General features: G+C 44.7%; 1 protein-coding gene across 1 annotated transcript; it reads left to right on the top strand.

The window, feature by feature from the left end:
• The first annotated feature begins 318 nt into the window (after nt 1–318).
• On the top strand, nt 319–2784 carry LOC110824172 (Cytochrome b561/ferric reductase transmembrane protein family). Its single transcript, XM_022054736.2, has 4 exons — nt 319–542; nt 633–684; nt 769–965; nt 2035–2784. The coding sequence occupies exons 1-4, from the start codon at nt 405–407 to the stop codon at nt 2356–2358; spliced, it is 711 nt and encodes a 236-aa protein (XP_021910428.2). The 5' UTR covers nt 319–404; the 3' UTR covers nt 2359–2784.
• Nucleotides 2785–16224: the final 13440 nt, after the last annotated feature.

A 16224-nucleotide genomic window follows, 5' to 3' on the forward strand; every position in this document is an offset into this window, starting at 1 on the left:
ATACATTAAAGTATTATTATTAGGGATATAATCAAATATTTAAAAGTAAATATAAAATATCATGTGATGTTGCAAACATTTTTTTGTTGTTATGTCCGTTGACGAAGCCGTAGATCCATTCAGCAAAAATAATCAAACCGTTGATCCAACGGTTAAAAATAGTGAGCTTACGTGCGTTAAGCTCATTGCCTTTTTATACTCCATAATTATAATTAAACGTTAAACTTAAGGTTTATAAAATACAGGATTATTTTAAGTATATAATCCAAATAATTAATTATTGGAAAAAGATTAGTTTTAATTAATCAGGTTGCTCAACTTGAGTGAGTGTTACAGTAGCTACACTGCTGTAGATCTAAAAGGCAAATCTCCTCTGTCGGTCGTCTCCCTCCTCAAAAACCAAAATGGCTACACTCTTTCCACTTCTCTTGTTTGCCAGAATTTCAGGACTCATAGTTGCAGCTCTGGTGCTTTCATGGGCTCTTGCTTTCAAGTCCAGTTTCATCCCCCATTCTTCTTCACAAGAACAGTTAGTTTACGCGGTAATTACTAGCTACTCCTACTCTCTCATATTTCTCCACAACACCAGTTTCATTTGCATCTGAAAATGGCGGGTTGGATTTTGTTAACAGGTTCTTCATCCTTTGTTAATGGTGATCGGTTTGATAGTCGTAAGCGGAGAAGGTAAGCAAGTAATGTAGGGGTTTATTTTTGTTGAAGATGAAGAGGAAGAGAGTGGTGATTTTTGAAATTTGTTGCTGGTTGCAGCTATTTTGATTCACAGGTGGTTTCCTGGTTCTAGAAATTTGAAGAAATCAGTACACCTGTGTCTTCAAGGAGTAGCTTTGGCTTGTGGGGTGTTTGGGATTTGGACGAAGTTTCATGGGGAGAATGGGATTGTAGCTAACTTCTACAGCCTGCATTCTTGGATGGGATTGATCTGTATTTGCCTCTTTGGAGCTCAGGTAATTTATAATTTAACTTTGTCTCTTTATATATAACCATGTTTTCAGAAAATTCATGCATAACCACATTTATGGTTAAACGTTTATTTTCTACTTGAAGAAGGAAAAAAGAGTAAAGGCCTTTGATGTATCATTTAGTCTCATAATTCTATCTGTTCTTTCTCTTCGTTGCTGGGAGATTTTTCTGTGAGGAAATGGTAATGATTTACAGGCCATTGTGGTCCACCTGTGGCCTTTAGCATAACTTGGGAAGCAACACAATGAATTATTGGTAGCGTAGTCAATATATATTATTATCACGTATGTATAATATAATATAGATATAGATGATAAATGTAAGTTCTGCTCAACAATAGTTTTTGAGGAAACATATGCTAAAGAAAACAAACGGGCCAGGAATCTGGATACCCATTTCATCCGGTGCACTTGAGCGAACAAGCTCATGTATTTTAGATTACTTCTTAATCAAACAAAATAGTTTATGGCAAATTATCACTTTAGTTTTCAAATTTTACTTTTGTTATAGTTTTGATCTTTAACGTTTCTTATTACATTTTACTTCCTAATATTTTTTGTTTGTTCTGAACATGTAGTTTTTTTTTTTTTTTTTTTGAATAGATAAAATTAAAATAGTTTAGATCATATTTGAATGTGTTAAAAAATTAAAAAATAAATTTTAATTAATTAATTAAATTAATAAATAATCAACCAAAATCAAATTTTTAAGTACCTAAATCTAATTTAATTATTTCAAGCTTATTTTTTTTTGTTAAAAACAAAAAAAAAAATGAATTGTTGAAATAAATAAAAAGATTTTATGAAATAAATTGTGATAAAAAAGTTAGCAATCAAACTGTAAGATTATTTTGATAATTTATCCAAAACTTTTATCGTAATTTTTTTTTCGACATAATTTCGAGGATTGAGTTGGGTTTTAATCCCAAAAGATTCCCTTGATTTTGAACTGAAAGTGGAAAAAAATTTCATTTAAAACCCTTACTAACATATGAAATCATCAACTTTTGAAGTAAATATTACTGATAGAGATGTTCAAATTATGAGAATGCAGTGGATGATGGGATTCATGAGCTTTTGGCACAGAGGAGAGGCACGGGCATCAAGGGTGAGAGTGTTGCCATGGCACATATTCCTCGGTCTATATGCATACGGGTTAGCCGTGGCCACGGCAGAGACAGGGCTCTTGGAGAAGCTGACCTTGTTGCAAGCAAATAGGAATTTGCCTAAACATTGCCCTGAGTCCATGGTTGTTAATGGTCTAGGCCTGGGCTTGGCTGTGCTCGGTGGTATTGTAATAGTAGCGGCTGCTTCCCCTAAAGGTCACTCTTTTCAAACCAAACTCATTTACGCATCCTCCCATGCCAATCAAGGGTGAGAGTGTTGCCATGGCACATATTCCTCGGTCTATATGCATACGGGTTAGCCGTGGCCACGGCAGAGACAGGGCTCTTGGAGAAGCTGACCTTGTTGCAAGCAAATAGGAATTTGCCTAAACATTGCCCTGAGTCCATGGTTGTTAATGGTCTAGGCCTGGGCTTGGCTGTGCTCGGTGGTATTGTAATATTAGCGGCTGCTTCCCCTAAAGGTCACTCTTTTCAAACCAAACTCATTTACGCATCCTCCCATGCCAATCCCTTATCTTCTTCATGAATCTTTACCCGTATTATTTAATTTTCTGTACATAAATTACCATTCCTCATCACTGTACCAGAGGTATTGTTTCTGTTTTCTGTTTTTTTTTTTTTTTTTTTTTTTGAGGATCAAGAAATAAAATCTTCATGGGTTTTCTTTTCCTTTTTTACTTTGAGCTACAAGATTTTTTTTTTTTTTTTTTATTTTATAAACTGAGACTTATTTGAGGCGCATATACTACTTATTTTGTAAGTTGATATGGACGGGACAAGGTATCTTTAAATTACCTTTGATAATATGATAATGACTCCCTTAAATCACAATCAGTTGCTAATTTCTTTTCTCCAGGATATATCTATTAGGATATAGTATAAAGTACATATAGGTAATGAAGAGAATAATCTTCATTCTGATATAATTACAGTCAGTTTATTTTTGGAATGTATGTCTTTTCATTCTCATTTTGTTGAAGTGCACATTTGGAGTTTATTCTTGTTATTATCTTGATTTTTACCTAAAGATGAAGTCTCATATACTGTAGCATTAACAAATGAATACAGAAACACCTGGATAATGAATTTTACTGAACTATCGTTTATATGTAATTAGAGCAGCCTAGTAACTTTTCAAGAGTTCCTACGTAGAAACTTCCTCCTACTTTATCTTCACCTCATCTCTCTTCTGCATGACTTCTAAATATTCATACTTTTCCATTGTTGTTTTGAACATGAAAATCATGTTAGTGAAACTCTTAACTGCACCAACTGTAACGATCCCGAAAATTTAAGTGAAGATGTATGTATTAAAAATCTTAAATGCGGAACCGAAATAAAAATTCTGATTAACATCCCTTACACAATAATAAAAAACGTATCCAACATATGAAAGAATAAACTAATTAAAAGAAATACTCGAAATAAAAACTATAAATAGAACTATAAAGTCTCTAAACGTTTAACTCACCGTCTTCCTGCGGAACGGGCTCGGAAATCACGTCTTTCTGATCTGAAATGGTTAAGTAAAGAATAAGTTACACTAACTCAGTAAAGACATCACACTATCTCCCGGAAAGGAGGAGGAAAAAAAAAAAAAAAAAAAAAAAAAAAAAAAAAAAAAAAAAAAAAAAAAAAAAAAAAAAAAGGGGGGGGGGGGGCCACGTCAGCAGCCGCGTCAGCAGCCACGTCAGCAGTCCCGGCCAACCAGGGCCTGACACGTGGCAAGATCGCGTCACTCCGAAAGGAGCCACGTTGGCGATCCGCGTGGGTGCGATCCGACGGCCCAGATCAATCACGCGATCGGACGGCCCAGATTCAATCGCACGGACGGCCCAGATTCAATCAAAAACGAACGGCCCAGATTAAAACAAAATGAACGGCTGTGATCAAAAGGCAAGGGGTTATAAATAGAACCCCCACACCAGACCACAAACCCTAGCCGCCAGCCGCTCGCCGGAGAAGACGAACCAGAGGCCGACCGCCGCCACCCGCCGCCGCTCGCCGCCGCACCGGGGAAATTTCCGACCGCCGATCGAGGTAAATTTCATACCCCCGACTCGTTTTTCCCCACTGATTCCTCCTATGGCCAAATCGAAACCGAAATCCCGGCCAAACGGCCGGAATACTCGGCCGAAGCCCAGCGGCGCCGCCGCGCCCCCTCTCGGTTTTTGCCTCCGACGAGGCCCTTCCCGGCCTCCGTTCGATGCAATTTTTATATCACCGTGATCACCATTCTTTTCTCTACAGGTTGACCGGAGCCGAATCACCAAAACACGAACCTCGCCGGAGAGCCGCTGCACCCGAGAGCGCCGCCGCCGGTAAGCTCCGTTTTTCCGTGATTTTTTGGCCCCCCGAGGGCCCTAAGGTTCTTTTCTGACAAGGACCAATGCGAGTGTGGCCGAATTCGGCCGAAAACGGCCGAAAACAGCCAACCCGAGGCGACTCGCCGCCGCCAGCGGCGGCGCCGTCGCCGGAGCACGGCGGAGCCGCCGTGCCGGAGTTGCGATTTGGGCCGAAAGAGGCCCTGGGCCTAATTTGGAATTTTTTTGGAACACGTGCAGGTACTGTTAGTGTGTTTCAGTTCCCCGAGAAAAATTCAGGGAAAATTAGGGACAGCCTGCAGGCGCACTGTGAATCGTATTCGGATCTCGAAAACAAGTAAGGACCCCTCACCTTATTTCCTATCACGGTATTAAAGTTCAAAATGATAAAACGGTATTTCTTGAATTAATGCATGTGTGAAATTGCTTAAGGTAGCTAATGGAGCCCGAGTCTAGTGTGATTGGTGGTTTACTGTTATTTGGCCTGTTTACAGCTTTAAATGCAGAATGAGGTTTGATGTGTTCATTTTACAGATTTGTGTGCATGTACTACGTTTTTATTAATTATGGGTTGAATGACTGAAAAAACTGATACTGTATGTTGTCTGTTTGGTATGAATTACGATTTGCTTGTTTAAATGTGAATTGATGATGCTGATTGAGGAAAAGGAAAATGAAAGATTGTATAGACTGATAATTGTATTATGGGGGTCAGCCTGACTAGATATCCTGGGAGATGGTGGACGGACCGGGTCCGTAGGGAACCCTACCGGGATTGTGGTCTCACATGCCGGACGGGGTATGGAGATCTTATGGTTTTGGCGCCCATACCGGACGGGGTATGGGGACGGCCCGTTTCACCCTCATACCGGACGGGGTATTGAGGTTTATGGTTTTGGCGCCCATACCGGACGGGGTATGGGGACGGCCCGTTTCACCCTCATACCGGACGGGGTATTGAGGTTCATGGTTTTGGCGCCCATACCGGACGGGGTATGGGGACGGCCCTGGAAACTGATTATGAATGTTAAAGGTTAACGGGTAGCGGAACCCCTATGGACCCCCACGGATACTAGTAGGCTGGTAAATGAGAAAAAGGGAGATGTTGTACAATGATTGAATTACAAGAGGCGTGATAAGTGTTATGTTTTACAGCTTAGATTATTCAATGATTATGATGATGTTATTGTTTTTCTCATATTGTTTTCATAAATTCCACCAAGGTAAGTGGATGGTAAAGGTTTTCATGTTAACAAACGAGTTTATGGTAAATTGTGCTCCATTGGTCTTTTTGTGTTTTTCTACCCACCTTTACCTCCGTGACGGTGAGATATCGTGATGTTCTTGCTGGGCTAGTGTAGCTCACTCCTTATTTAACCATTTCAGATCAGGAAGACATGGTTCCCGAGCCCGTTCCGCAGGAGGACGACGAAGGGGATACCTAGAGACTCTGTAGTCATACTCATAGTCTTATTTTCGAGTTCCTCTCTTAGTTAGTTTAATCTTTTATATTTTAAGTACGTTTTTGGTTTTTCGTGTAAGGGATGTTAACTAAAATTTTGATCTCGCTTCCGCATTCGATATATTTAAATACTCATTTCTTTTTAATATTTTCCGGGGCCGTTACAGTTGGTATCAGAGCCAGGTTTCCTCGGACCCATCCCTTACACAATAGTGCCTTAGAGTAATACTCATCGATATATCGTTACTCAATCATTACTTGTGAAGACGAGTACACGGGAATGAGGAGAGGAAGGCCCCCACTAAACCAAGCGGCCCAAGATAATTCGCTTCGGGAGGATTTAGACAGACTATTTGAGATGGTGGAGGCTCTCGTAACTGCCCAGCAAAGGCAAGAGGAGAGAAGGGAGTTACCCGGACCTCCTCCGCTAGCGCAGGTTGAGCCCCCGCTACAGTAGGCTGATCTCGAGCCACCCCGGCAGGAGCCTGTTCCTCCACAGTACCACCCGGCGCCACAGCCGCGGTACGACCCTGTACCACAGCCACGGTACCAGCAGGCGTCGCCACAGCACATTCCAGTACCCCCACCACATCAGCAGGTGCCACCACAGGGTCCCCCAGTTAACCCTCAGCCGGCCCAAGTTCCTCTACCTCGGGACCCCGCTACTTCCTTGATCGACCCCGGCTTCATAGAGAGGTACAGAAGACTGAACCCTTCTACTTTTGCAGGGGGATCCTCTTTTGAAGAGGCCCAATACTAGCTGGCAGAGACTGAAAGAGCTTTCGAGACCTTGGGAGTAGTTCCTGAGCAGAGGGCTGCCATTGCCTCCTACATGCTAGTAGGGGAGACATTGCTAGGAGAGGTTGTCTACAGGGCATGTGTCGTGGAGATAGCAGATAGGAAATTGAGGGTAGACCTGATAGGGTTAGACACATGGGATTTTGATGTAATCCTAGGAATGGATTGGCTAGCGGTGTATCACGCCACTATAGATTGCTTTAACAAAAAGATTGTATTTAATCCTCCCAACGAGGAGCCATTTACAAGTTAATAAAATTATTCGGTACTGATTTTCCCTAATGACAAATTCTTTTCTTCTTAATTCCCAGTGCCTTAATATTGTATTTTCCCTAACTAGGTAAACCCAAGAAAGAAGTTTGTATCCAAGAGATTCCAGTAGTCCGAGACTTTCTAGACGTATTTCCGGATGAACTGCCCGGTCTACCAGGGGACAGAGAGGTCGAGTTCACCATAGACTTACAGCCAGGAACCCAGCCCATCTCGGTAGCTCCTTACCAAATGAGCCGCATCGAGATGGAAGAGCTAAGGAAACAAATCACTGAGCTACAAAACAGTGGCTTCATTAGACACAGCATTTCCCCATGGGGTGCCGGGGTTACTTTTGCAAAAAAAAAGGGGATGGAACGTTGAGACTGTGTATTGATTATAGAAGGATAAACAAGGTAACAATTAAAAAAAACAAGTACCCTCTTCCCCGGATTGATGACCTTTTCGATCAGTTGCAGGGTGCACAGGTCTTTTCTAAAATAGATCTACGATCAGGTTACCATCAGGTAAAAGTGAGAGCAGAAGACATCCCCAAGACGGCATTCCGAACCAGGTACGGACACTATGAGTTCCTGGTTATGCCGTTTGGGCTAACCAACGCCCCGGCCATCTTTTTGGATCTAATGAACAGAATCTTCAGAGAGTTTTTGGATAAATTTGTCATCGTGTTCATCGATGATATCTTAGTCTACTCAAAAAGTAGAGAAGAACATGCTCATCATCTTGCCCAAGTCCTCCAGGTACTCAGGGAAAAGAAGTTGTATGCAAAGTTGAGCAAGTGTGGATTTTGGCTCGAGCAAACCGCCTTCCTAGGACATGTTATATCGAAGGAAGGGGTGTCGGTGAACCCCGAAAAGGTTGAAGCGGTACTTGGTTGGGAAAGGCTGACAACAGTTAAGGAAAATCGCAGTTTCCTAGGGATGGTGGGTTATTACCGCCGGTTTGTCGAAGGGTTCTCCAGTCTAGCGGCCCCTCTAACCCGACTCACAAAGAAGAATGCAAAGTTTGATTGGAATGAGAACTGCGAAAGGAGTTTTTCAGAATTGAAGAAGCGACTGACTACTGCACCCGTGCTGGCTCTACCGAGTGGATCAGGAGGGTATACAGTTTATAGTGATGCCTCCTATCTGGGCCTGGGTTGTGTCCTGATGCAGCATGGAAAGGTTATAGCATATGGGTCTAGACAGCTAAAGAATCATGAGAAGAACTATCCTACCCATGACTTGGAGCTTGCCGCAATCATACACGCCTTGAAAATCTGGCGCCATTATTTGTATGGAGAGACCTTTCAGATCTACACCGATCATAAGAGTTTGAAGCACATCTTCACTCAGAAGGATCTCAACATGCGTCAGAGAAGGTGGATGGAACTCCTCAAGGACTATGATTGTGACATCCTATACCATCCAGGTAAGGGCAACGTAGTAGCCGATGCCCTCAGTAGGAAGAGTGCAGGCACCCTAGCCCATCTGATGGTTTCGGAATGCAGGTCCATTGGGGCTACGCAGCAGGTTCGACTGCAAGATCTGAAGAGGGCCACATGTTTGAGCCACCTAGCAGTCCAACCCGAGTTAATCCAAAGAATAAAGGAAGCCCAGTCAGTCGACCCCGCCCTAGTAAACCGCAAGAAGGATGCAGAACAAGGAGTAAACTCAGAATTTCAGATCTCTGCCGACGGATTGATTCGTTTCAAGGACAGAATGTGTGTCCCAGACGACAATGAATTAAAAAGAGACATCATGACAGAGTCCCATAGTTCAAGGTTCGCCATGCATCCAGGAAGTACAAAAATGTACCAAACTATGCGACCCCGATTCTGGTGGAATGGGATGAAGAGAGATATAGCCGACTTTGTATCTAAGTGCTTGGTATGTCAGCAGGTCAAGGCAGAACATCAACGCCCAGGGGGGTTGCTTCAGCCTTTGCCGATTCCAGAATGGAAGTGGGAACACATCACTATGGACTTCGTATCGGGACTACCCAAGGCACGATCGGGACACGATGCCATATGGGTAATTGTTGATCGACTCACTAAGACTTCCCACTTCCTGGCCATCAGAATGACTGATTCGTTGGACAAGTTGGCAAGAATGTATGTCCGGGAAATAGTCAGACTGCATGGGGTCCCAGTAACAGTGGTGTCCGACAGGGATCCCAGATTCACTTCTCGGTTCTGGAATAGTTTCCAGCAAGCTATGGGAACAAAGCTGTCCCTTAGTACTGCCTTCCACCCCCAAACCGATGGACAATCAGAGAGGACAATCCGTACACTGGAGGATATGCTCCGAGCTTGTGTCCTTGACTCCGGAGGCCATTGGGACGACCACCTACCCCTGATAGAGTTTGCCTACAACAACAGTTACCAAGCAAGCATCGGCATGGCCCCATACGAGGCGCTATACGGGCGTCCGTGCAGGTCACCGATTTGTTGGGAGGAAGTGGGCGATAGAAGATTGTTTGGCCCGGATTTGGTGGAAGAAACCACGTCCAAGATAGTTAAGATCAAGAAGAACATCCAGACAGCTCAGAGTAGGCAAAAGAGCTATGCTGATACCCGGAGGAGAGACCTGGCCTTTGAGAAAGGTGACCGTGTGTTTCTTAAAGTCACCCCCTTCAAGGGAATTAGTAGGTTCGGCAGAAGGGGAAAATTAAACCCCAGATACATTGGACCCTTTGAAATCTTAGACAAGATTGGTACCACTGCCTACAGACTTGCACTGCCCCCTGAGCTCTCCCGGGTTCACAATGTGTTTCATGTATCCATGCTGCGCAAGTACAATCCGGACCCTTCTCATGTCGTGGCTCATGAACCGCTTTCACTCCGAGAGGACTTGTCTTATGAAGAAGTACCGGTCAGTATCACAGACCGAGAAAGCAGAATACTCCGTAACCGGGAAATATCATTTGTAAAAGTCTTGTGGCAGAACCACACACCTAGGGAGGCGACTTGGGAGCTGGAATCAGAATTTAGGGCCCAATATCCTCATCTGTTTGATCAAGAGTAATGAGGCAAATTTGGGGACCAAATTTCTTTATGGGGGGGAGAGTTGTAGCACCCGGAAAGGAGGAGGAAAAAAAAAAAAAAAAAAAAAAAAAAAAAAAAAAAAAAAAAAAAAAAAAAAAAAAAAAAGGGGGGGGGCCACGTCAGCAGCCGCGTCAGCAGCCACGTCAGCAGTCCCGGCCAACCAGGGCCTGACACGTGGCAAGATCGCGTCACTCCGAAAGGAGCCACGTTGGCGATCCGCGTGGGTGCGATCCGACGGCCCAGATCAATCACGCGATCGGACGGCCCAGATTCAATCGCACGGACGGCCCAGATTCAATCAAAAACGAACGGCCCAGATTAAAACAAAATGAACGGCTGTGATCAAAAGGCAAGGGGTTATAAATAGAACCCCCACACCAGACCACAAACCCTAGCCGCCAGCCGCTCGCCGGAGAAGACGAACCAGAGGCCGGCCGCCGCACCGGGGAAATTTCCGACCGCCGATCGAGGTAAATTTCATACCCCCGACTCGTTTTTCCCCACTGATTCCTCCTATGGCCAAATCGAAACCGAAATCCCGGCCAAACGGCCGGAATACTCGGCCGAAGCCCAGCGGCGCCGCCGCGCCCCCTCTCGGTTTTTGCCTCCGACGAGGCCCTTCCCGGCCTCCGTTCGATGCAATTTTTATATCACCGTGATCACCATTCTTTTCTCTACAGGTTGACCGGAGCCGAATCACCAAAACACGAACCTCGCCGGAGAGCCGCTGCACCCGAGAGCGCCGCCGCCGGTAAGCTCCGTTTTTCCGTGATTTTTTGGCCCCCCGAGGGCCCTAAGGTTCTTTTCTGACAAGGACCAATGCGAGTGTGGCCGAATTCGGCCGAAAACGGCCGAAAACAGCCAACCCGAGGCGACTCGCCGCCGCCAGCGGCGGCGCCGTCGCCGGAGCACGGCGGAGCCGCCGTGCCGGAGTTGCGATTTGGGCCGAAAGAGGCCCTGGGCCTAATTTGGAATTTTTTTGGAACACGTGCAGGTACTGTTAGTGTGTTTCAGTTCCCCGAGAAAAATTCAGGGAAAATTAGGGACAGCCTGCAGGCGCACTGTGAATCGTATTCGGATCTCGAAAACAAGTAAGGACCCCTCACCTTATTTCCTATCACGGTATTAAAGTTCAAAATGATAAAACGGTATTTCTTGAATTAATGCATGTGTGAAATTGCTTAAGGTAGCTAATGGAGCCCGAGTCTAGTGTGATTGGTGGTTTACTGTTATTTGGCCTGTTTACAGCTTTAAATGCAGAATGAGGTTTGATGTGTTCATTTTACAGATTTGTGTGCATGTACTACGTTTTTATTAATTATGGGTTGAATGACTGAAAAAACTGATACTGTATGTTGTCTGTTTGGTATGAATTACGATTTGCTTGTTTAAATGTGAATTGATGATGCTGATTGAGGAAAAGGAAAATGAAAGATTGTATAGACTGATAATTGTATTATGGGGGTCAGCCTGACTAGATATCCTGGGAGATGGTGGACGGACCGGGTCCGTAGGGAACCCTACCGGGATTGTGGTCTCACATGCCGGACGGGGTATGGAGATCTTATGGTTTTGGCGCCCATACCGGACGGGGTATGGGGACGGCCCGTTTCACCCTCATACCGGACGGGGTATTGAGGTTTATGGTTTTGGCGCCCATACCGGACGGGGTATGGGGACGGCCCGTTTCACCCTCATACCGGACGGGGTATTGAGGTTCATGGTTTTGGCGCCCATACCGGACGGGGTATGGGGACGGCCCTGGAAACTGATTATGAATGTTAAAGGTTAACGGGTAGCGGAACCCCTATGGACCCCCACGGATACTAGTAGGCTGGTAAATGAGAAAAAGGGAGATGTTGTACAATGATTGAATTACAAGAGGCGTGATAAGTGTTATGTTTTACAGCTTAGATTATTCAATGATTATGATGATGTTATTGTTTTTCTCATATTGTTTTCATAAATTCCACCAAGGTAAGTGGATGGTAAAGGTTTTCATGTTAACAAACGAGTTTATGGTAAATTGTGCTCCATTGGTCTTTTTGTGTTTTTCTACCCACCTTTACCTCCGTGACGGTGAGATATCGTGATGTTCTTGCTGGGCTAGTGTAGCTCACTCCTTATTTAACCATTTCAGATCAGGAAGACATGGTTCCCGAGCCCGTTCCGCAGGAGGACGACGAAGGGGATACCTAGAGACTCTGTAGTCATACTCATAGTCTTATTTTCGAGTTCCTCTCTTAGTTAGTTTAATCTTTTATATTTTAAGTACGTTTTTGGTTTTTCGTGTAAGGGATGTTAACTAAAATTTTGATCTCGCTTCCGCATTCGATATATTTAAATACTCATTTCTTTTTAATATTTTCCGGGGCCGTTACAATCTCACTGCCACAGAAATAAAGGTTAGTAGAAAACAGAAACAACCAATTGAGCATAATTTATAACAAACTCATTTATTAATAATAAAAACATTTACTGTCCACTTACCATGATGAGATTTGTGAAAATAACATATGAAGACAATAGCATTATAACCATCATAATATCATATACACTTAGTAGCATAACACATGTCATACTTTTGCACTGCAATAATTAGACAACAAATTTCCTCTTTTACCAGCCTACTAGTATTCATGAGGATCCATAGGGGGGTCCCCGCTACACGTGAACTATTAACATTAATAAGCTGATTCCAGGGCCGTCCCCATACTCCGTTCGGTATGGGTGCCAAAACCATAAACTTCAATACCCCGTCCGGTATGAGGGTGAAACAGGCCGTCCCCATACCCCCCCGTCCGGTATGGGCGCCAAAACACATAAGGTCTCCATATCCCGTCCAATACGAGAGTGAAACAGGCCGTCTCCATACCTCATCCGGTATGGGCGCAAAAACACATAAGGTTTTCATATCCCGTTCGATATGAGAGACCACGTTCCCGGTAGGGTTCCCTACGGATCCGGTCCGTCCACCATCTTCCAGGATATCTAGTCAGACTGTCCACATTATCCATTTATCACTTCACATATCTTTTTTCTCATTTTTCTTGGTCTCAATTATTTAATCATACATAAAGACGTAAACCAATAATGAACACTAAACAAAATAACACAACATCGGGTTCACCATAATTCAAACTATAATAAAAAAAATCATGATTCATGCATACGAAACCATAAAATAAATACATCAAATACCATACTACATTTAATACTGAAAAATAGATCAACCAACAACTGACCGACAATATATCAGATTCGGGCTCCATTGGCAACCTCAATCAATTATACATATCTATAAAGTCATAAAATACTGTTTTATCATTTATTAGGCTTTAATACTGTGATAGAAAATAGGGTGAGAAATCCTTACTTGTTTCGGGGTCTGAAATCGGTTTTACAGTGCGCCTACAGGCTGTTCCTAAATTCTCTGAATTTTTTTCGAGAAATTGAAACGCACTACCGGTACCTGCACGTGTTCCAAAAATCCCAAATCAGACCCAAGGTCCCTTTTCGGCCAATATCAGAATTCCGGCACGGCAGCTCCGCCGTGCTCCGGTGACGGCACCGCCGCCCGCGGCGGCATTCCGCCTCGGGTTGGCCGTTTTCAGTCGAATTCGGCAAAACTTGCATTAGTTCCTGCGATAAAACAACCATAGGGCCCTCGGTGGACCAAAAAATAAAGAAAAATCGAGACTTACCGGCGGCGGAGCACTCAGGTGCGGCGGCTTCTCCGGCGCGAGTCGCGGTTTGATATTTTACTCCGGTCAACCTGTATAGAAAAGGATAGTGATCACAGTGGTGTAAAAATTGCATCAAACGGGAACCGGAAAGGGCCTCATCGGAGGCAAAAATCGAAGGAAGCCGCGGCGGCGCGCTGCTGGACTTCGACGGTGTTTTCTGACTGATTGGCTGGTGATTTGGCTCCAATTTGGCCATAGGCGGATTCAACTTCGAAAAATGAGCCAAGGGGAGAAAATTTACCTCATTTGGCAATCGAAAAACCCTCTGGTGCGGTGGCGGGTGGCGGCCGCCGGCTCCTTCGGCGACTGGCTTCTCCGGCGACTGGTTCTTCTTCTCCGGCGAGGGCACCGGCGGTGTAGCGCCCGGAGAAAAGGAGCCGAAAAAAAAAGCCACGTCGGCAGCCACGTCAGCAGGCCCGGTCAGCAATCCCGGCCAACCGGGGCCTGCTACGTGGCAAGACCACGTCACTCCGGAACGGGCCACGTTGGCGATCCGCGTGAGCGCGATCGGACGGCCTAGATGCAATCGCACGGACGGCCCAGATTCAATCAAAAATGAACGGCTCAGATTAAAACAAAATGGACGGCTGAGATCAAAAGGCAAGGGGTTATAAATAGAACCCCCACACCAGACCACAAACCCTAGCCGCCTGCCGCTTGCCGGAGAAGACAAACCAGAAGCCGGCCGCCGCCACCCGCCGCCGCGCCGGGGAAATTTCCGACCGCCGATCGAGGTAAATTTCATACCCCCGACTCGTTTTTCCACGCTGATTCCTCATGTGGCCAAATCGGAGCCAAAATCCCGGCCAAACGACCGGAATACGCGGCCGAAGACCAACGACGCCACCGCGTCCCTTCTCGGTTTTTGCCTCCGACGAGGCCCTTCCCGGCCTCCGTTTGATGCAATTTTTATATCACCGTGATCACCATTCTTTTCTCTACAGGTTAACTGGAGCCGAATCACCAAAACACGAACCTCGTCGGAGAGCCGCCGCACCCGAGAGCGCCGCCGCCGGTAAGCTCCGTTTTTCTGTGATTTTTTGGCCTCCCGAGGGCCCTAGAGTTGTTTTCTCGCAGGGACCGATGCGAGTGTGACCGAATTCGGCCGAAAACGGTCGAAAACAGCCAACCCGAGGCGAATCCGCCGGAGCACGGCGGAGCCGCCGTGCTGGAGTTGCGATATTGGCCAAAAAGGGGCCCTGAGCCTAATTTGAGATTTTTTGGAACACGTGCAGGTACCGTTAGTGCGTTTCGGTTCTCCGGAAAAAATTCAGGGAAAATTATGAACAGCCTGTAGGCGCACTGTGAATCGTATTCGAATCCCGAAAACAGGTAAGGACCCCTCACCCTATTTCCTATCACGGTATTAAAGTTCAAAATGATAAAACGGTATTTCTTGAATTAACGAATGTGTGAAATTGCTTAAGGTGGCTAATGGAGCCCGAGTCTAGTGTGATTGGTGATTTACTGTTATTTGGTCTGTTTACAGCTTTAAATGCAAAGTGAGGTTTGATGTGTTCATTTTACAGATTTGTGTGCATATACTACGTTTTTATTAATTATGGATTGAATGACTGAAAAACTGATACTGTATGTTGTCTGTTTGGCATGAATTACGATTTGCTTGTTTAAATGTGAATTGATGATGCTGACTGAGGAAAAGGAAAATGAAAGATTGTGTAGACTGATAATTGTATTATGGGGGTCAGCCTGACTAGATATCCTGGGAGATGGTGGACGGACCGGGTCCGTAGGGAACCCTACCGGGATTGTGGTCTCACATGCCGGACGGGGTATGGAGATCTTATGGTTTTGGCGCCCATACCGGACGGGGTATGGGGACGGCCCGTTTCACCCTCATACCGGACGGGGTATCTCAGTTTATGGTTTTGGCGCCCATACCGGACGGGGTATGGGGACGGCCCTGGAAACTGATTATGAATGTTAAAGGTTAACGGGTAGCGGGACCCCTATGGACCCCCACGGATACTAGTAGGCTGGTAAATGAGAAAAAGATATGTTGTATAATGATTGAATTACAAGAGGCGTGATAAGTGTTATGTTTTACAGCTTATATTATTCTATGATTATGATAATGTTATTGTTTTTCTTATATTGTTTCATAAATTCCACCGAGGTAAGTGGATGGTAAAGGTTTTATCATAAATAAAAGGATTTGTTGTAAAACATGCTCCATGGGTCCTTTGTGTTTTCTACCCACCTTTACCTCCGTGACGGTGAGATATCGTGATGTTCTTACTGGGCTAGTGTAGCTCACTCCTTATTTAACCATTTCAGATCAGGAAGATATGGTTCCCGAGCCCGTTCCGCAGGAGGACGACGAAAGGGATGCCTAGAGACTCTGTAGTCATACTCATAGCTTTATTTTCGAGTTTCTCTTTTAGTTAGTTTAACCTTTTATATTTTAAGTACGTTTTTGGTTTTCGTGTAAGGGATGTTAACTGAAATTTTGATCTCGCTTCCGCATTTGA

This window comes from Carica papaya, chromosome 2, assembly GCF_054855325.1.
Source record: "Carica papaya isolate Zhongbai chromosome 2, ASM5485532v1, whole genome shotgun sequence".
NCBI classification, from domain to species: Eukaryota; Viridiplantae; Streptophyta; class Magnoliopsida; order Brassicales; family Caricaceae; genus Carica; species Carica papaya.